Source organism: Cimex lectularius, unplaced genomic scaffold (genome assembly GCF_000648675.2).
Source record: "Cimex lectularius strain Harlan isolate CLEC.00 unplaced genomic scaffold, Clec_2.1 scaffold17, whole genome shotgun sequence".
Taxonomy (NCBI): Eukaryota; Metazoa; Arthropoda; class Insecta; order Hemiptera; family Cimicidae; genus Cimex; species Cimex lectularius.
The window spans coordinates 260,706-281,991 of record NW_019392640.1 but is presented as its reverse complement, the minus strand read 5'-3'; the positions used below and the strand labels follow the sequence as shown (position 1 = coordinate 281,991).

At 35.9% G+C, this 21,286-nt stretch overlaps 2 protein-coding genes across 4 annotated transcripts in view; one reads left to right on the top strand and one right to left on the bottom strand.

Moving 5' to 3' along the window:
• The window catches only part of LOC106661545 (sodium-dependent dopamine transporter), a 63,000-nt gene extending 51,257 nt beyond the window's left edge, over positions 1–11,743 (top strand). For all 3 annotated transcript variants that reach the window (XM_014385025.2, XM_014385028.2, XM_014385027.2), the window contains 11 exons: positions 7,993–8,147; positions 8,212–8,333; positions 8,402–8,540; positions 8,616–8,750; positions 8,808–8,911; positions 8,971–9,208; positions 9,265–9,393; positions 9,455–9,554; positions 9,627–9,727; positions 10,080–10,247; positions 11,095–11,743. In XM_014385025.2, the coding sequence (XP_014240511.1) occupies positions 7,993–8,147; positions 8,212–8,333; positions 8,402–8,540; positions 8,616–8,750; positions 8,808–8,911; positions 8,971–9,208; positions 9,265–9,393; positions 9,455–9,554; positions 9,627–9,727; positions 10,080–10,247; positions 11,095–11,226 (1,523 nt within the window). In that variant the 3' untranslated portion in view covers positions 11,227–11,743. The remainder of the gene's footprint in view (positions 1–7,992; positions 8,148–8,211; positions 8,334–8,401; positions 8,541–8,615; positions 8,751–8,807; positions 8,912–8,970; positions 9,209–9,264; positions 9,394–9,454; positions 9,555–9,626; positions 9,728–10,079; positions 10,248–11,094) is intronic.
• Positions 11,744–17,111: 5,368 nt separating this feature from the next.
• On the bottom strand, positions 17,112–21,284 carry LOC106661531 (ankyrin repeat and MYND domain-containing protein 2). The gene is made up of 6 exons (XM_014384995.2): positions 20,686–21,284; positions 18,129–18,294; positions 17,928–18,067; positions 17,678–17,862; positions 17,477–17,621; positions 17,112–17,419 (listed from the first exon to the last, which is right to left on the bottom strand). The coding sequence occupies exons 1-6, from the start codon at positions 20,893–20,895 to the stop codon at positions 17,150–17,152; spliced, it is 1,116 nt and encodes a 371-aa protein (XP_014240481.1). The 5' UTR covers positions 20,896–21,284; the 3' UTR covers positions 17,112–17,149.
• Positions 21,285–21,286: the final 2 nt, after the last annotated feature.

Sequence of the window (21,286 nt, the reverse complement as noted above, 5' to 3'; positions counted from 1 at the left end):
ACTTACTGTTCTCGAGAAGAGTTCGCATATCGGATGGTATGCCTACGCACTACTTATAACTTGCCCTGCCTCACTCGACAGAATAAATTAATAACAAGAAGATCAGCGAAGCAAATTGGAGTGTAATACAATAAAATATAAAAAGGGGTCAGAGTAAAACAAAAAAAAACACGGTTAACCTTTTTATGAGAAAAAAATTATGGTATTCGATGAGGATCGTTGACTTTTGAGAAGAAGAAACCTTCGTTTAAGTATGTAAGACATAGAACAAAGTCTGTTTTTCTGAATCATCTATGTGACAAAGCAGTGCCACGTAATTCGTTTCTGACGCGGCAAAAATTGCTGCACTTGTGCTGAAACGTGCCGTCAGAAATTGCATGTTACGACTGATGTTAGCCACAAAGTAAAAATGTATTCAAATAATTTGTTTTAAATGGCACAAACTCAATCATATTTGTGTCTTCACTGAAGTATAGGCGATTTTTCTTTTTTTTAATTTAGTTTAATAAATAATATCAATCATAATATTGATAAGGAATCCAATTTGTAAAGTTTAATGGTATAGGAAATTGTGGAAGACTTTATCTTCAATGGTTGAGAAGCTTCTTTTTTATATCGCCTTTGCAAATATGTTAATATATTCAGAAATTGAATACCACTTTTTCCTTTTCGATGAATCCTTGATTACCGGCGGATAAATATTTTTTGTTTAAATTACAAATTTACCCAGTCGTTTTTTAACAAAAAGGCGAAGTTGTGCGGAAATATCGAATGGAAAACAGACATTTCTGTGAAAAGGGCGTTACAGAAGTCCGATAGTTACCCGATGTAGGAAAAACGCCCCAGGGGAAAACCTGTCCCCGCTAATGCGTAGAGAATGTCCTCTGTAAAAGAGACGGGATGATTTTTTCCATCAAAATAAGAAGAAGAAATAAACGGGTGTACGGATGGTTAAAGAGGGAGAGAGACTGTAAATGCTCCTCGTTTCCTGTCCTGGAAGGAGTTCCGGTCCGCTCCCTCGCCGCACAGCAATATTGTGTCCCCCTTTCGTCCATTTCTCTCCCCTACAAGGATTAATCATTAGGGCCGAGACCGACCACAGACCCCTTTTAATGTGAGTTGAAAAACATGTACGAGCTCTCGCCACTTTCATTACTTTCCCGTATTCACCTACATCAAAAATTGACTTTTGTGTATAATTTGTCGCGCTTCAAGTGTAATAAATGAACCTGAGTTTAAAACACTGCAGAACTCTGAAAAGCAGCAGGTTGAGAGAAAACATACTGATTCGATTCATTTCAAACGATCTTAAATATCTGCTGCACAAGTCCCTTCTCATGCTACCAAGTCTACTGACTCCACTGCGTTTGAACATCTGCCACATCATCTGTCCGAACCTCGACCATCGGCTCCGCACACTATGTACTATGTAAGAAGTAGGACATCCTATCAATCAATCATTAGCACATCATTCTCGACCTTAAGGAATCGACCAATAACCACTAAAAGCTATTAGTGGAAAGGAGCAAGGTCAGGACAAGGCGCGCCCTATACAGCTCGTAGTTTTTGCAGAAGTGGGTGAAGATTCCCCCTTTTAACATACCAAAAGCGCATATTGTTTCGAATATAGATCAAATTGGCAAAACGTGGGCGACCAAGATTCGAAGGGTTAAATACCTGGGTAGACTCGTACCCCATCCCTAAAAAGTCCGGTACTTGGTCGGCTCACGTGTCCTGCATAAATCTCTTGGACCTATTCACAAACCTCAAGATTTTGGACCATTTAATATCGGGGAGTGATTTTGTGATGTACTCTTCTTCAAATGTTTCAAATCTAGACCTAGCATACCTATCACACTCTGAGAGGTAGTTCCTTGCCGTTTATTCTTTTATTTCGCAAAAACGGCAAAAGGGATCTGGTAGAATACCCATTACGGAGAAGTGTCTTCTCAGTGGGCAGTCAGGATACCTATCAGCCTCCTAATTCCTTCCTTGAGTTACAGAATAGTCATTTCGATTCTGCTGGTTTGATCACCTTAACAAACTCTTTCGATTGCCTGTGTCCGGGGGATAGATTCCACCCCTTAAGGAATTGTTTCATATCCAAGTTTTTAATACTCTCTTTCGCTGTGCTCATAGAGTGAGGTAATACCGGTTGTGGCCCGACAAACGCAGTATTAGAGCCTTCTTTGGCCAGACTATCCGCCTCTTCATTGCCATGGTGTCCTTCATGTGCTGGTATCCAAATAAGGGTTACCTTGTTCTCAAACCTGGAAGAGATTTTATTGATAAGATCTACAGTTTCCTCTTATAATTGCAGTATATAGCTATCCATGGTTTGAGACCCCATGTTTTACCGACAATGCTCCTACATTGAACCATAGATATTGTGCCTTTCCTGAATATGTTATTAATATGACCCTTCCAATCAAGTTTCCTATCAAGCGTCACAACAAGGAATTTGATAGAATCCACTACCCATAGTGGATAACTCCTATCAATCATTAAAATACAGCCTATCATAATTGATGCTGCCTAGAGGACAGCTGCTTCGTATTTGTTCGTGCAGGTACCTGATGGTACCAAAGGGCTCTTCTCCAATTGTGCTTTCTGGCAAAGTATTAAACCTTTTTTCTCTTAAGAGTCGAACATTGCTCTCAATTAGACTCATAGTGGATAACTCTCTTCAATCATGAAAATATAGCCTATCATACTCGATGACTTCTTGAGGCCAGTTGCTCAAAAGGAGAGATAGTCTTAAGGAGTCAGGATAGAGCAGTTCTAAAAGTTGGTATTTGTAAAACGAGACGAGTGACCATTTGTACTCGTACAATATAGTTCCGATTATAAATAAGATATCACTAATAGCAGATATCAAATCACTAATAATCCTTTCAATCTAAACTAACGCTTAGACGCCAGTCTCCTACTCCAGTTTTTTACGCATAACAAAGTATTAATCCTTTTTCTCTTAAGCAAGTCAATCATTGCCCTGAAAAGCTGATAGTTTGAAGGAACAAGGTCAGGAATATGTGCGTTATAGTACAGCTCGTCGTTGGACTTAGTACGTCGAGAAACGTCTGACCGTTTGTTTTGTCACTCGAATAACTCGGACATAATTGTTGCGATTATAGATCAGAATTGACAAAAAGCCATTCTGGAACAATCTCACAGTGGTAACTCCTATCAATCATGAAATTACAGCCTGTCATACTCAATGCCATCTAGAAGACTGCTTCTCTATTTCCTGGCGATACTAAAAGATCTACTTCATTCTTTACATTTGACATCGTATTAAACATTTCTCTCTAAAGGAAGAAGACCATTGCTCTGCAAGCTCTGAAGGGGGGATGTCAAGACAGAGTGAGTACACTACAGCTCATAGTTTTTGTCATGTCGAGGAGAATGTGACCGTGTCTTATTTTGCGATCAGAATCGACGAAACAACGAAAGAATCCCGCAATGGACAACTCCTTTTAATCATGAAACAGAGATCATCACACTCGATCCTGCTCAATTCCCTATCGGTACCACAAAGACATCTTTAGTTCTTGCGTCTGACAAAGTATTAACCTATTATCCTTCATGACACTGAAAATCTGAAAGCTTGAAGGAATAAGGTCAGGACAATGTACGTATAGTACAGCTCGTAGTTTTTTCCTCGTACGCCAAGCTCCATGAGACCGTGGTCCTATTCTGAAGGAATCTTACAGTAGATAACTCCTATCAATCATAGAAACATAGAACTTTTCATCATCATTCATAGCTGTTTAATGGCCTGACACCTTGAGCCACTTAACTTCATAAGTCATCCAAGGTGGAAACGTTATTCCCTTATATAAGTAGACCATTGCTAGGAGCGGGTCGTCTGAAGGAGCAAAGTCAGAACAAAATGAACGCTGTGGAAGCTGACGGTTGTCAGGGATTGACTAATTGACTCACTTATACCCTGACAATCTCCCTAATCGCTGACGCCTGCCCTACAGGGGTTGTTCAAGGGAACAAAAATAAACAGTAAGCTGGATATTCATGAAGAAAAGGTCATTGAAGTTACGGAATAACCAAACGCCCTTCAGACCAACACTTCAGCAAAGTCTGGCGGGTTCAGACGGCCGCCCATCATCTTAATCAGCATTTTTTTTTTTAAGTATAAAAACCCTAATCCCCAAATATACTTGCCTTACTCGTACGATAGCCTTCTGCCCGTCCCTCTGTCGGTTTAAAATTAAACATTGTACAATTTTGACAATAAAGTTTCTTCTTTTTTTAAAAACTTCGAGCGACTACTTAACTTTGATCAAGATCTTACTATAACTTTTTATCTCAGCCAAAACCTTAATAAATTGAAAAGAATTTATTTGGTCAAGCGGACCACGAAACCTGATAAAATGTAATAAGCAAAATGAAGTATACTTCTCTCCGTGGCCATTTCATTTGCCGAGAATCAAATAGATTACATGACATTTGAAAAATGGCAAAAAGGAGGGAAAGTTCAAAAGGTGGGGTTGAGATGGGAAGTTAGTGTACGAGTGGATCGAAGTCACGATAACTCAAGTGGTAGAGCAGCGGCGTATTTAGCCGAAAGTCGTGGTTCGAATCCCGCTTGTGACACTGACTTTTTTATCTCAGCCAAAACCTTAATTAATTTAAAAGAATTTATTTGGTCAAGCGGATCACGAAACCTGATAAAATTTGATCAAGATATTTCTGAGCACTTTGTATTTTTAAGGTTGCACATTATCTTTGCCTCTTTTAAAAGAATTCATTTATTTAAAAACTTTATACCAAAATAAAAAAATAATTTAAATAAATGTTAAATTTTATTTAATGCATATTAAATGGTAATAGTGTTGTTCCTTCTTCTTTCATTTGCATCATTAAAAAATTATTTTAATATATTTAACCATGGTTTAAAAGGGACCCTCTGTCGAACGGTATGACGCAAAGTGTTCGTTCGTCATGCTGAAATAAAAATTTCTTCCATTTGTACAAAATCCGGATTATAATATCTCTTGAAGTCTCCCTGTTTCCTACAGATTGAATTAAATGCTCTTTCTCACTCTTTTGGGGGAATTATATCACGATTCAAAATGTGGGCAGGATTAACAGAAATTAGAGTAAATTGGAGGTGTTAGATCGTTTTTTTACCTAACCCCTTTAGAATATTGCTTTGTTAATAAGAAAATCACATTAAGCACCAAAACCACTCAAATTTCAGTCTTCTATTGAATTCCCACAATGTTTATTAAAAACAATTTTCTAACAATAATCGAATATCGTTTATTACAAACTTAGCGCGTGAATTATTCGAATTATTATTCTGTCCCAAATATTTTGATTTCTAAAAACCTCAAAGCTTATATTCCACTTATGTTCATGAGTTAAACTTATGAGAGTTCCTCTTAACTTAAAGTATGACCTGTTTGAAAAGAGATTTGATTTTTGCACTTTGCAAGAGTGGCTTAGTTGAAATCAGTATTTGCAAAAAGTTTTAATGCCATGGCAATTCGTGTTCTTTAAATAACAAATTAAGTTCCTGTATGCTTTGTTAAACGTGATATATAAGTTACAGTTGTAGAATATGTAGAAAGAGAGAGAGAGAGAGAGAGAGAGAGAGAGAGAGAGAGAGAGAGAGAGAGAGAGAGAGAAAAACGAGCCACAACGCTTTCCATTTTTACATCCATTTTGGTTTTCCCTTGATGGTGCCTAGTTTAAAAATAATCAATAAAAAACCCAGGAATTACAATTGAGTTAAGTTAGAAAGTCCAAATTTTCTTTATCGATAAAGAAGAGAGCTTTGAAAGCGGGCCCTAATTGAAATCAGATCGGGACTCCGCGGGCTTGAGAAAAAATGAGGGAAGGGAAAGTGTTTTTCCGTAACAGTCGAGGATCCTATCAGGGCACATATGTTCCAATCGGACTACCATTTCTCAGAGGGGAATTTCTCGGGAAATGGGTGCCTCGTACGGGTATTGTAACGAATACTGAGGATAAAGGAGGCAACAAGTTGGTCGGTATTCGTACCCTTGAGGTATTTATCGACTCTACTCTTGAGTCTTGCCTAGTAGTTTGCCACCAAGGGGGCACTTCGATCCCTCGTTTCGTAGATAAATTCGACTTACATAATCGAATACATAAATAAAATATTTCGAAATAAAACGACCCATCGAGTATTCCTCTTAGCATAAAAGCAAAAACATTTTTATACCAAATATTTATTCAATTTATTAATTATGAATTTACTTTTATGTAATTTAGAGATAAATGCAATTTTGTCTTAAAAACGTAAGTCTACTTCCTTCTCCTATATGAAGTATCACTGATCAGACCTAAACTTTTTCATATTAAATGATGTTTACCTATCATCTTGGTCTGCCTATCCTCGCTTTTTTGTTGCTTCAGACGTGTTTCGGGATTTCGCCATCTTCAGTATTTGGGTGATTTCTTTGGAGTGAAGTTACGAGGTCGTGTATGGTATGAAAAGCTGTGCAGCTTTTAGTGTTGTTTGTCGGTGTGTTTGATGTATAAGTCGGGTCTTTTTGTTTTTTTCCAGTTGGTCATTTTGAATTTCAGCCATTTTTCTTTTTAATTTGTATATTTTAAATGATGTAAACGATGTTTGTGAGTTATTGTAAACTTTTATGAGTGTTTTGTTATTGAATGTGTTATGTTTATATATTTCTAAGTTTTCAAGTATCGGTTGTTTAATATTAGGTGTCTCCTGTTCGATTTTTTCGTAGTTCTCCCTAAATGATTTGATATGTTCGTTGTATCTGTCTTTTATTTTTTGTCCTGTCGTCCCATGTATATGTCTCCGCATTCGCGTGTTTAGTATACATTCTGAGTTTTTCCTAGTTGGTCCGTCTTGTCGATGTTTTGTCTTAGTGATTTTCCTATTGTGTTTGTGGTTTTCAGTGCTGTTTTTATGAATGATTTGTTAAATAAGTTAGTTTGTATGTTTCTTTCCCAATGAATGTGAATGTGGTCCATTTAAAGTCTGCTTTTTGTGGTGTCGTTATGTTTATTATTTTGATGATTGGGTTTGTGTTATAGCCGTTATCGTGTGCTTTGGTTAGTATTCTTTTTCGTACTTTTCTTTGGTTAGTGGGATTGATTTTCTCCTGTCTGTCGTTTATTTCAGTGCTGTGCGGGTGGTTTGAGTCGACTTGTATGATGATGTCAGTTTCTGTCGGTTTTCTATTTGTCAAATGGTAGTTTGTCTTCTGTTTTTGTGAGTGTTTGACTCCTATATTAGGAGGTTTGTACTATTGTTGGTTTCTATTTCTGCGGTGTAATTTATTTTTTTGTATAATTACAATTAATTAAGGTTTTTAGTTGAGATGAAAAAAAGTTAATGGCACGAACGGGATTCGAACCCACGATCTTCGGTTAGATACGCCGCTGCTCTACCAGTTGAGCTATCGTGACCTCGATCCACTCGGACATCAACTTCCTATCTCAACCCCACCTTATGAGTTTTCCCTCCTTTTTTCCCTGCTCCAGTGGTAGATCGTGGGTTCGAATCCCGTTTGTGCCATTAACTTTTTTCATCGCAACTAAAAAACTTAATTAATTGTAATGTATTAATTGGTCAAGCGGACCACGAAATTAGTGAATTTTTGTATAATGCGTTAAGGTCTGTCAGTATGTTATTCATGCTGTTGTTAATGTCTACTATGGCGAATATGTTGTGTGATGTTAACCAAAATTCCTTTGTGCCCTAGTAACCACGATATCAGGTTGTTGTTGTGTTCCCCAGGATTTGTCAATTTTAGATGCGTTTATTGACTAATTGTGATGTGATTTTTACATGCTAGTACTTAAATAGTTCCTTGGCTATCCGATCTTATGAAGATTTTTTTGTCAGTCTAACCTCTTTTTAGATTTTCACAAGTGGCACAAGTATTGGTAGCATGCAGTATTTTTATTTGTCTTTATCATGAATTATAAAATTTTAATCCTTTGAATAATATTAGAATTTTAATTTTACAGGAATAGGGTATGCAGTAGTTCTTATCGCTTTTTACGTAGATTTCTACTACAATGTGATAATCGCTTGGGCTCTGAGGTTCTTCTTCGCATCCTTTACCAGCATGCTTCCCTGGACTACCTGTGACAACCCTTGGAACACACCACAGTGTAGACCTGTAAAGCAGCCTCTTTGATTTGAAATATTTGCGATATATTTATATAAGATTTGTTTTTTATCAGCTTGACGTGAACATTTGGTCAGCAGGGGAAATGAACATGACGATGAACATGACTAAAACCAATATTTCTACAGTGCCCCCGCCATCTGAAGAATTCGCATCAGCATCATTTGAATACTTCACGTATTATAATTTTCTGTTTATTTTTAGTTTTGAATAGTATACAATTTTTAATACATGTTAAATTTTAGACGTGCCATCCTTGAGCTTCATCAGAGCGAAGGACTCCATGATTTAGGTTCAATTAAATGGGACATGGCGCTTTGTTTATTCGCAGTTTACTTAATTTGTTATTTTAGCTTGTGGAAAGGGATTTCAACATCAGGAAAGGTGCGTATGAAAATTTTCCAAGCAATTACAACAACAGAGAGAAAAAAGCTGATATTTTTGTTTTTATATATGTAGGTTGTATGGTTTACGGCTTTGTTTCCATATGCAGTACTTTTGATTTTATTAATAAGAGGAATTACATTGCCTGGGTCGGCTGAAGGAATAAAATACTACCTCAGTCCAAACTTTACATCCATAACCAAAGCAGAGGTAGGATTATTAAAAAAAAAAAAAAAAAGTAAAAACTTTACTAAACAAATATTTTAGGTATGGGTTGATGCTGCGACTCAAGTATTTTTTTCATTGGGCCCTGGATTTGGTGTGCTTCTAGCATACGCTTCATATAATGAATATCATAACAATGTCTATCAGTGAGTAATTCCAGAAAAAACTCATAAAGACGGTTTGTTAATACTGTTTTGATTTTCAGGGATGCTCTTTTGACCTCAGTTATCAACTCTTGTACTAGTTTTGTGGCGGGATTTGTCATATTTTCGGTACTCGGTTATATGTCTCATGTGACGGGGAGGAATATTGCAGATGTAGCGACAGAAGGCCCAGGTCTAGTATTTATAGTGTATCCAGCAGCAATTGCGACGATGCCCGGATCGATATTTTGGGCTTTGATATTCTTCATGATGCTCCTCACATTAGGGTTGGACAGCTCGGTAACTATCAAAATTTGTCAGTGTGACAATTAAAATTAATGGGTTGTCATTTTTAGTTCGGCGGTTCTGAAGCTATAATAACTGCTCTGAGTGATGAATTTCCTTTGATTGGGAAAAATAGAGAAATTTTTGTCGCTTGTTTATTCACTCTTTATTTCATAGTTGGTTTAGCATCCTGTGCTCAGGTAATTTATATAAAAAATTAAAACATATTATTTATTTTTAAAAAGTTAATTTGTCAACCAGGGTGGATTTTACTTTTTTAATCTTTTGGACCGTTACGCTGCCGGGTATTCAATGCTATTTGCCGTCTTCTTTGAAAGTATAGCAGTTGCCTGGATTTATGGTAAGAAATCTGTGTTATAAAAAATAAAAAATCTGCCATTTTGACATTAACTTAAAAAAAAATTATTTTAAGGAATCGACAGGTTTTCAAACGATATAAAAGACATGATAGGATTCAGCCCAGGAATTTACTGGAGGGTTTGTTGGCGGTTTTTAGCACCGCTATTTCTTATGGTAAGACTTTTCAACACATATTATTATCAAGTATTAATCCGTTTATGTTTTAGTGGTCAATTGGTCAAGTTACTTCTTTCAATTAATTATTCTTTTTTTTATGTAAGGTCTTTGGTTGAGATTAAAAAAAGTCAGTGTCACGAGTGGGATTCAAACCCACGACTTTCAGCTAAATACACCGCTGCTCTACTACAATAGCACAAGTGGTAAAGCAGCGGCGTATTTAGCCGAAGATAGTGGGTTCGAATCCTGCTCGTGACACTGACTTTTTTTTATCTCAACCAAAGACCTTACATAAAAAAAGAATAATTATTATTAAGATTATCGATGTAAATTCTAAATTTATTTTCAGTTTATTATTGTTTATGGTCTCATGGGATATGAACCATTGACGTACGAAGATTATGTCTACCCTAGTTGGGCAAATGGCATAGGCTGGGCTATAGCAGGTTCCAGCGTCCTAATGATTCCTGCAGTGGCAATTTATCAGATAATAGTTACACCAGGGACATTCCTGCAAGTAAGAGCAGTTTTTTCTAAATTAACTGGTATCCAGGGTTCCGTTTAGATATCTTTGTAAACGTTTTGGTTGTTAAGTACAGTGGGGTATGTCGTAGTTAGGGCGCAGAGAGAATATCTTGGAGAGAAAAATGGGAAGAATTAATCATGATTGACTTTCCTTCCGAATCCGTCATTGGGACAATAGGAAAATAATCCAGGTCTTCACATTTCAAAACAACGTTTATTAACTGCTTAAAATCTAAAAAGGAATTACCTAAGCCAGGCACTTTCCCTCCAAAGGTCCCTCACTTCATAAAAATCTAACAAAGGTCTAGCCCCTCGTCTCCATTTTTGCAACCAACAAGTGTCACATTCAAAATCCAACTTCTAAGTTATCACTAGGCACGGACCATTGACTACTCTAAACTCAATCATGACCAACAGACCTCCACTCATCTGCTGACTTAGTTTTGACCTCTGATTAATAACTACTATGATGGCACCGACCTTTAGCACACCTCCCCAGAGAGAGATCTATGTGGGGCTTTTTCCCCATGGCTTCATCATTTGGTATTTATTGATGTTTTCTTTCCAAAGGATTCTTGAGCATCCAAAGAAGTTACAAAATGTGTTGCTTCGACTTTTGCATATTTTCATTTTAATTGTTCAATACATTTAATATAATAATTTTTACTCCATTAATTAGTTACATAACTATTTACCTAAACAAAACTTAGCCTTCTCACAGTGTTTTTAAATATTACACAAAATAAATAAAGTTTTTAATCATGTACAATGCAATGTTACCTTAATATATGTTAAACAAAAGTCTAACCAAATATAATAAAATAAATCATCTCTTTCAGAGGATAAAAATATTGACGACGCCATGGAGAGACCAACAGACTGTTTTGGCCAGGTCGTTATCCATGAATGGAATTCAAGCAGACTCGGCGCAGATCAGGCTCACGACCCCTTTGGCGACGGAAGCTGTGTAATTTGTACATTTCAGCGACCTGTGTATGATACCCGAATGGTAAACATTTATTCGGGCGGGGGGATCATTGTTGTAATTTATTATTAATATTTCTAACTAAATAGTTTTAAAATGAACAATAGTCTGTATCTAGCGGTTAGCAGGACAATTTATTAGGTAAAACGTTGGGTTTTGGTACCATGCTTTACAAATAGAAAAACAGAAATATTGCATAAAAAACTGTCACAAAAGTAGTTGAGCTTAACTGATCTGACTTGCAATATTTAGCTAATTAATTAGAGTAGTTGATTTCACAACATAAAAGAAAAACTAGAACTTTACAGCAAAATACTTTATATCATAGTGTATATACTACATACTTTATAACATAAACATTTAAACATAAACTTAAAAAGATTTATAATCAAACTGTATGCACTGTTTGATTCTATATTAAAGTGGGCTTTGTATGTCGTGTTGCTCAAACATAAGTAGATTTGACAATATGATAGAAATCAATTTATACTATTATAAAATGTTTTCCTAAAAGAACACCATTAAAGTGTAGTAAAAATAATCTAGTAGACAATAGACCATAGATTGTTTGTAGTATGTCAAAAATATTCATCTGAGATGATATAATATTGCAAATTGACATTCATAAATATATCAGTGTAAGAAAGGAATGAAATTCCAGTGTATTTATTGTACAATAATATTGCTACGGAGTTTGCAAAACAAAACTAGATTTAAAAAAGTTTTTTTTTTCATTCTTTTTAAATAATAGATTTTTTGTCAATGTGGACATCGGCCATCCACTGAACGCTGTATTGATACAATATAAGGTGTATAAATCATAGAGTTATGTAATATATAAAGATATATACATATATCTTTTTAAACAAAGGTATCTAATAGATATATTTGTATAGAAAAGTGCCAACCAGCCATTTGGTAATTTTCTACGAATTTGTAAGATTATGACTTTATGAGTTCATAAATGTAACTGATGCAAAAAGTGTTTTTATCACCCTAACCACTTGTCGCTACTGTATAAAACTACTTATAACAGGAATAAGAGTGCTAAAATATGAGCTTCACCACAATTACGCTGACCCAAGTTATAAACAGTGTGCTCCAAGACCATGTTGCAAATGCAAAAGAAAGAGACGTTAGGACTTTTTATGTCAATAATGTTGTTTGTTTAGCTTTTATTAAACAATATTTAAACCTTCAACCCTCATGTTCAAAATGCAATATTGCCAACCAATTAAATAAAATATTTGGTAACCTCCAGTTGAATCTCGCATACTACATGTTTGTGTTATATTCTTGATATACATATTTATTTGTATTTGCTAATGTATTGACAATTAGCACATAGAACAGGTCATTAGGCTATGCCAAGGATGAATATGGGACATACAGCAGTTGTAGACTCCCTGAACATGGTTTCTGCTATTCATGACAGATTCTCGGTGGACCCTCTTGCTAAAGATATGCTGAGTTGGAGCACCTAGGAAAAACGGTGGTAGCCATCTGGGTAACCAGGCACATTGGGAGGACGATGAACATGTTGAAGGCAGAAGTAGTGAAAGCAGATCTGTCGTGGTGATGCTGTATGAGCAATAAAGAACGCAAAAAAACAAAATCGGTGCACTGGTTCGTCAAGAGCACGACTGAGCTATGGCCCACTGATGGTCTGAAATGCAAGAAATGGATCCTGCTCACCCAACTGACACATAGACACCTGCTTTTGTTGCAAACTCTGCACAGGTGTCTTGCTTGTATAGAAAGAAACGTTGCTCAGTATGTTACACTTGGTTGAGGAAGCCTTGGCCCCTTACATGGAGTGAGTAGGCATGGCACCTGATATAAATACATTCTTTTGGAGAGTGGGTTGTTGGGCCCTCTGTTCCAATTTTTAAGGGAAATGGAGAGGTTCCCCATCTTTAAATATTGGACAATTTGTAAATTATTGTTTAGCCCTACCGTGTGCATCTCTGTATGTATTTGGTTGTTTGTACATAGAGCAGTTTGTTTGAGAGGATAAGAAAATGAGAGGGCCAAGGATGGAATATCAAATACCCATCAGCCCTCACAGCATTCTAGGCTGATATGACTGTTGGTAGTCCGCAATAAAAATATGAATTTGAATATAGCTAAATGTTGAATACCTCTAACAAAACTGAACAGAATAGGATAATCTTAATTAATATAATTAAAAAGTATAACTGATTTTGTGGTATTTTTCTTGGTTTTTAAGTTACAATGTGGTTTGATCATCTTAGGGGTCTGTTTATTCTCATATTTTCTTCAGTACAGTTTGGCTGTTTCAGAAACAAGTTGTTTTTTTATGACTTTATTTCTTTAATATCTTGCAGTGTACAAGATGTAGCGCACCTCAGGACTAGCTGGTGACCCCCCACGACCAAAAGTGCGAGGCGAACTCAACACTAAACAGGACAGCACCACACAGCAAAAATTTTGTACTATATACTGCTAACTACTAAACTAACTACAAATTTAACTATTGCTCCGCTATACTGACCCACCACCATGGACCACCCGACCACAAGGAAGCACGACAACCTATCTCCGGATGCGGATATCAATAGTTAGTTAATAATAAGCTTGTAACATATAATGTTCCCATTTCACATTTTACAAGACTAAAAAAAGGACATGGCTGGCAAAATAACAAATATCTACACTAAAATAACTCTGTTCCTCACTTGACCACTTCTGTCATTAATAATATTATAAAAACTATGTCATCATTAGTCCAGTTTGGCAAATGGATTGATCAATGGAATGATCAGTAGGTGGACCTCCAAAGGCATGAGTAGAAGGATCATTCTCTATAGACTAGGTCACATAGTTGGCACACCTAATTTTGAGCCATGTCCCACATATAAGTTTAGCATGTAGAGTACAGTTGTACTGTGTTCGACTTGAATGGATGTCATGCCTTGGCTATTTCAAAAGTGTTAAGGAATGTCATCCAATATGAGAACCGTAACCATTTAATTTAAACTGACTGAGTTTGATAAAACTACGTTTATTAATATATTACATAATTTATAATTGTTCATGTATAAATACCTAATAAATAAATAAAGTGCTGGTGCTCTTGAAAAAAGCCCATTTGTATGTCTGGTTTGAATTTAGGGCCACTGGATTCGAACCTGGGACCTTTACAGTGATGAGCGCCGTGTCAACGCCTTCAGCTGTTTACTACAGCTTATTGTACTTTCTTCCTGGCTCCATTTTTGGGGCTCACAACAAGGTGTGCCGGTGTTCTTCCATCAAACAAATTCATTTTTGAAGGGGGTCAGGACCAAATTCAGGGTCGATGAGATCCGATCCCACCCCAGACTTTCCATTGATGAGTATCATATTATTTTTTTCTTCAATTGCGACCACTGGTCCCCTAAGGTGTAAGACAAAAAGTCCAGAGGTGACGGTGGGAATCGAACCCACGACTGTGGGACTAACTATTGACACGTTGACTATGTCTAACCTGCATCAATTCACTGTGCTGATTTATTTCAAAAATTGAATCCTTAGAAATTGAGGTGGGGGTATGTCTATTAAATTTTTTTAAGGATGATTCTACTCAAAAAATGTTTTTAGCATATGTGGTGTCATCTTTTGTACTAATTTAATTGTACTGACTTATTTTTCCAGCTCTTATTTCTGCTCTGAGAAAATCACAATTGCCAGCGCCTGGGTACAAGGCTATCTTTGTATTACAAACTGTCGAAACTGCTGGCACCTATTCTTTTGTTCTAAAATTAATGTAAAATTGCTAACATTTTTCTATAAATGTATGTAATCTATCGGGTTGTCCGGAAAATAATGCAGGATTTTAAGTTTTCATTAAAAAAAATCTATATAAAATATTCTGTTTACGTTTACAGGATTACTCNTTTTGATTAAAGAACATTGCTTTAAAGTAACTAGTTTCTTTTTTTTTGTTTAATACCAAAATCCTGCATTATTTTCCGGACAACCCAATATATGTTAGAAAACTTGAAAGAAAATATATCTACTTCCTTTCTAATACACAGGTGGAAAATGAAAAGCATGGTTTCTTCCTAATTAATACTTAAATAACCACCTTACTAAATTATGAAGAAAAAAATCTTTTTCAAAGAGCATATTTCAACTACGGTTATATACTGTGACGGTGTTTTTTGAAAGAAAAAAAAAGCCATTTGTAAGTATGTCAGGTTCGAATGCAGGGCTCCTGAATTTGAACCCAGATCCTTTACCTTACAATGTGATGAGTGACCTGTCAACACTTAAACTGTTGCGGCCACCAACACCCCCAATATTCAGTTTTAGCTAACAATAATAAAGCTTGTTTTTAGCATGATAACCATTCATTAAAGCCAGGTTCTGCATCCAAATCCAAACACCTTTTGGACATTTTTATATTTACCTAAAATGAAGAAAAAATATAATTACAAATTAATAATTAAATTTAAATATTTAAAGTAATAATTCTAGCAGTACTGGCAAGAAGAAAAAAGTAGTACCCAAAAATAATAAATTGTGACTTTTTTTAAGATTTTAAATTATACTATAAATATTAAAACAAATCAGGAGTTATTTACTTACATTTTATTAGTCTGTCAAATAATAAGAAAATTTAGGCAAATAATTATTGATTTGTAATAAGTTTTTGTAATATTACATAGCTTTTTTTTACAAAATGTAGTTATGAGTTTTATTTGGGCATCTAAAAAATGTGTTAGGATAAATTTAATTCAATTTTAGCACAAATATACTGAAACAAAAATAACTTAGGAAAGGCCACAATGATTAAGGCATTGACACAGCAAGAGAGCTCATCACTGTATAGGTACCAGGTTCGAACCCAACGGCTCTGAATTCAAACCTGACACTTTCAAATGGGCTTTTTTTTTCAAAAACATGAGCACCTGAGGGTTCATATAACCTCGTTGTTGATATACCTTTGCAAAATAAAATGAAAAATGGACTTGCCTTCTGATTTTGTTGGGGGGGAAAGAAAACTGGAATCTTGAGGAAGACTAGTTACATATTTATAAATTTATGCTAGAAGAGTAAACTTAAAATAAAAATCCACAAGTTAACAATGTTGTCACCCATACCAGGAAAAAAGGAGGGATTGTCAATAGCTGCAGACGTTTTAAATAACTTTCAAACCTATTAATTAAGGTTTTTAGTTGAGATAAAAAAGTCAGCGACACGATCAGGATTCGAACCCACGATCTTCGGCTAGATACGCCGCTGCTCTACCACTTGAGCTATCGTGACCTTGATCCACTCGGTCACTAACTTCCCATCTTAACCCCACCTTTTGAATTTTCCCTCCTTTTTGCCATTTTTCAAATGTCATGTAATCTATTTGATTCTCGACAATAAATGAAATGGCCACAGAGAGCTTTTGTGAAGATATACTTCATGTTAACTTATTAAATTCACTATTTTTCGTGGTCTGCTTGACCAATTAATATCTTTCAATTAATTAAGGGTTTTAGTTGAGGATCATTCATGCGAATCCTGCTCATGACACTTTTTTAACTTGGTCAAGCGGACCACGAAAACTAATGAATTTAATGGTTTTAAATAACTTTATACATAAACTTGATACAAAAATTAGGGAAGATTCTAAGCATGGAGTAAAATATACACCATTAATCAGGTACAAATATTTTATTCACCACAATGGTAAATGTAGATAGTATAAAATGTCAACAAACAAATTCATTCCTACAAATAATCATATGAAAAGTAACATTGGTGATTTTCAATCAATAATATCAAAATTAAAACATTTTTATAAGTCACAAGACAATAATGGGGCTTTAGACTGATAATAAGTAAAAAAAAATACACATTGTTAAAAAAAATAAAAAATTAAATTAAAAAATTGATCAATGAGAAAAGAGTTATCAATTTATTTTAATGGCCTCAACTTTGGTGACTAAATCATCAGCATTTCTATTACATTCTTTTTTATGTGCAAACCAATGAAGTCTTTGGCACTCTCGCCCACAATACTGCACCTGTTTGCACTTAACACATTTTTTCGTCTGGGTCTCTTCACTGCAAGTCGTACAAACTTTGACATCACTTTCGAAACCCCTTTGGCCGTTAATAACCGTAGATATCACTTGTAAGGCCGGTGGAGGATTTTTAAAAGCTGTCAAGGAAGTAATCATCTAACAAAAAAATTAACACTTACTCTTTTTCTTTTTTTTTTTTAAATAAATAAATACCTGGTGGAATATACCACAATCTCTATACGGATATTCTCTTATACTTTCCCTTATAAGAGATTCTAAAAATTTTTCTCCACTTCCATTTCTAAGAATTCTCTTTATAAATGTTTCAATTAAGCCGGTTGTTTGTTGGTCTGGTTTCCTGCACGAATCAATCAATAAATTATAAGAATTTTATAAGCATTTAGCTAAGCTTACCTGCATTTCATAATTTCTCCTATTACAAAAGATAAGTAGTGAATTTTAAAAGAAAGCACTTCATTACTCTCAGCTCCTCTCCGCATCAGTTTTTGGCTCATCATTTCCAACACGAATTTAACATTATTTAACACATCGACCAACGGCTGACATGTTAGGGCGATCCTGATGGGATGGAGGTTGACCTGAAATTCAAAAATTCCTAAATGTTAAAACCAAGGAACGACAGTAAAAAATAAGTTAGATTCACCTGCATAATTAATTTATGAACAGTAGTAGCTACAGTAGGTGATAAAAATGGTCCTTGGTTCAAGCTGTGCGATATGGTGTAATAGTCCACTTCACATTTTGGTAAATAGTTGTTTATAACGGCTACACACTGGTGGTTGCCTGTCACATATAAGTGGTTGTCACAAATGACAATGTAACTGTTTAAATTGAACTATTTTACCTACAAAAGCACCCATTTGGGCTGCCGTCCTTCCAACAGAGTTCTGCATATGTGTCTTCGCTCCATTGGCAAGTAAAAGCTGGCATAGATCAGCCTTCCCTGATAAAGCGGCGAAATGCAGCGCCGTGTAACCATTCTCGTGTTCATTTAAATTAACATTTGCACCCTGGTTAAATAGTGAGAATTACAAAATAATTATCCATAAATACAAATGAGAGCGACTTAAACTACTAAATTGACTAGCTTACAGAAATTTTTATATTAATGATACTGTTTTTTGTTTTTTCCCTACATATTCAACAACTGTATTGATGTACAGATTGTGCAGGTAATTTGTCTCCAATGGATCTCGGCATTGTAACAACCATATTTCAAGCCGAACTGCTAGCCATAGAAACATGTGCGTATGAAATAAATAATAAAGATTTCAACAATAATAATAATTTCAGACAGCCAGGCAGAGGGAAGCGAAAAGACTAATTGCAAAAACAACCCAATGGGATAAAGAAATCATGCTTACAGGAAGGAAGAAAAAACTCTAATAGGTATATTCTGGCTATTCCCCTCCTTCCGTGCATAGTTTCCTAGGTTGCTTTCTTTTCCAGCCCATCCACACTCGTCGTCCTCCTTACATCATCCAATCCCTCCAATTCAACTCCTCACATCTCACTCGTAAGACCCGCTCANGACATTTTTCTTCTTCTTCTTCTATTTACAGAACATTTTTTCCTTTCCAAAAGGACCAACATAAATCAAATTGGGCATCAACAGATGGCAATGTTGATTATGTCTAGAAGAGACAAAAATGTCAGATCCTATGCAACTGTCCTACAATAGCTAGGAAGAGGCAATAGTCATGTAGATATTGATACCGCGCAATTCCTGAGATTTCTTTACATAAAATAAATTCTAAGAAATTCAATTTCAATGGGAGAAATATCGACCATTTTTTCACTCATGAACATTCTGGATCTTGAAGAAAAAAGCATGTACAAAGCATTTACAAAAAGTGAATCTACACACTCACCCCACATTCATAATTTCTGATCTTATATATGTCTACAGATTGACATATTTAAATCTTTTACAGGCGATCTTAAACTTCCTTGAAGACCGACTCAGTCCTAACATTGCCAAGGAAGAACCAAGAATCTTCAGGGAAATTTGTGATCGCCTGTAAAAAACATAAATAAATATGGCAATCTGTAGATATATTTAAGATAGTTTTGCCTGATCACCTTGAAATGGGCCGAAAGCTTGGCAGTAACAAGTGAATTTTTTCAAGACCATACTTTGATCCAGTGTTCATAAGAAACATTCATTAGCAGCGATCAGCACAATAGATGAAAGTATAATTGCTAAAGGGAGAAATCCCTATGACGCCAAATGGGGAAAAAAAGACCTATTTTACAGTATATTTTTGAATTATCGCAGATATCTTGCTGATCTGAACAGGTCTTGGTCCCAATTAATTCAGACATACGGTCATCACTGTACAAATAAAAGGACATGTTTCACAAAACGCAAACATGAATCCAAGGTGATCCCTACCTCTGAAGGTTATACAAAGTCGGATTGTAATATTTGACAGACGAAAGCAGCTAGAATGAGCAGGCCTAAAAGGATCAGAAGCAAACAAGTTACAGGTACACAGACCAAATAAAATTATTTCTGAACATTTTGGTCTGTCAGACACATTTCAGTTCTCACTATCTTCAAATGAAGGTTTTAGCAAGATAAAACTGAAAATGGTGAGAAAGAAATTAGTTCTATTACCTTAGTAGTGTACCTTCAGTAAAGTCAAAAGAGAGGAGAGAGAGTGTGTTAGTGAGAGAGAGAGAATATTTCAACTACGGGGTTATATGAACCCTTTGGGAGTGGTGTTTTTGAAAAAAGCCCATTTGCAAGTATGTAGGGTTTAATCAAGCAGCCCTGCATTCAAACCTAGGTCCTTTAACTTACAGTGATGAGCACCATGTCAACACCTAAACCATTGCGGCCACCAACACCCCTACCATCCATTCCTTAAAAAACCAGACCTGTTTTAATACTTGTTTCTGCATTATTGCAATTATTCAGCTGATTTGAACAAATCTTGATCCTATTTAGTCAAGACAAGCAAACTCCACTGTACTTATAAAAGGCAAAACACAAACTGCCAACTCTGAAGGTGATACAAAACTGAAATCTGTCTGACACCAAAACAGCTAGGATGGGCAGACCTAAAAGGATTGTAAACAGCCAATTTATAGATTCGTCACACCACAGACCAGATAACAAATGTTACATATGTTAAGGTTCAACTTTTTAGACTTTGGCCATGCAAATTCTTGGCATGCCAGTGATTTATTATTATACGACGGTACAAAGGGAAGCATCATCTCATGTGTACATCCATTCCCTAATAAACCAGACGTGTTCTACTGCTGTTGATGATGCTTATCAGTAGCAAGTCCGTCACAACTGCGGATATGTTATAAGGCCAAGAATGTTTGTTACCTTTTTTGGTTGGTATCGCACTTAAATGAATAATGAACGATTTGGATATTTTACTTGCCTGATCGATGAGGTACTGTGCTATATCTTTGTTGCCTTTGTAGCAAGCGTGGGACAAAGGTGTCAGGCCGTGTTCGTCGACCACGTCCGGTTTCAACGCGTTGATTTCCATGTGGGATTTGAGCCCGGCGATGTCGTTGTTGTTGATCAATTCGAATATGGCTTTTTCAGCCTCTTTCAACGGCACGGGCGTGGCGCGTGATGATGCCATTGCAGAACTGCACGTAGAAACGGTACTCGCGACCTACTGCCAAGCACGCGACGCGCTCAATCGCTCAACGACGACGGAACCGACACAAAGATCGAATTTACTTTTTGGACGAATTAAAAGCGAAAACAATCGACTAAAATAACTAAGGGACGACTTTTTCTTGTACTTCCCACAAAACACGTCTGACGGTCGGCATGCACCTTGCAGTACTCCTCTCAGCTGATTGCAAACACACTAACAGTACACATGTGTCGATACTTGATATGAAATGACATCACGATTGAATCATCGCGAAAACAATTGGAAATTAATATCACTTTTATTTATTTTTTAACAAAGAAAAAACATAAAATTCCAATATTAACAAAGCTAAATAATAACATTCGTGACC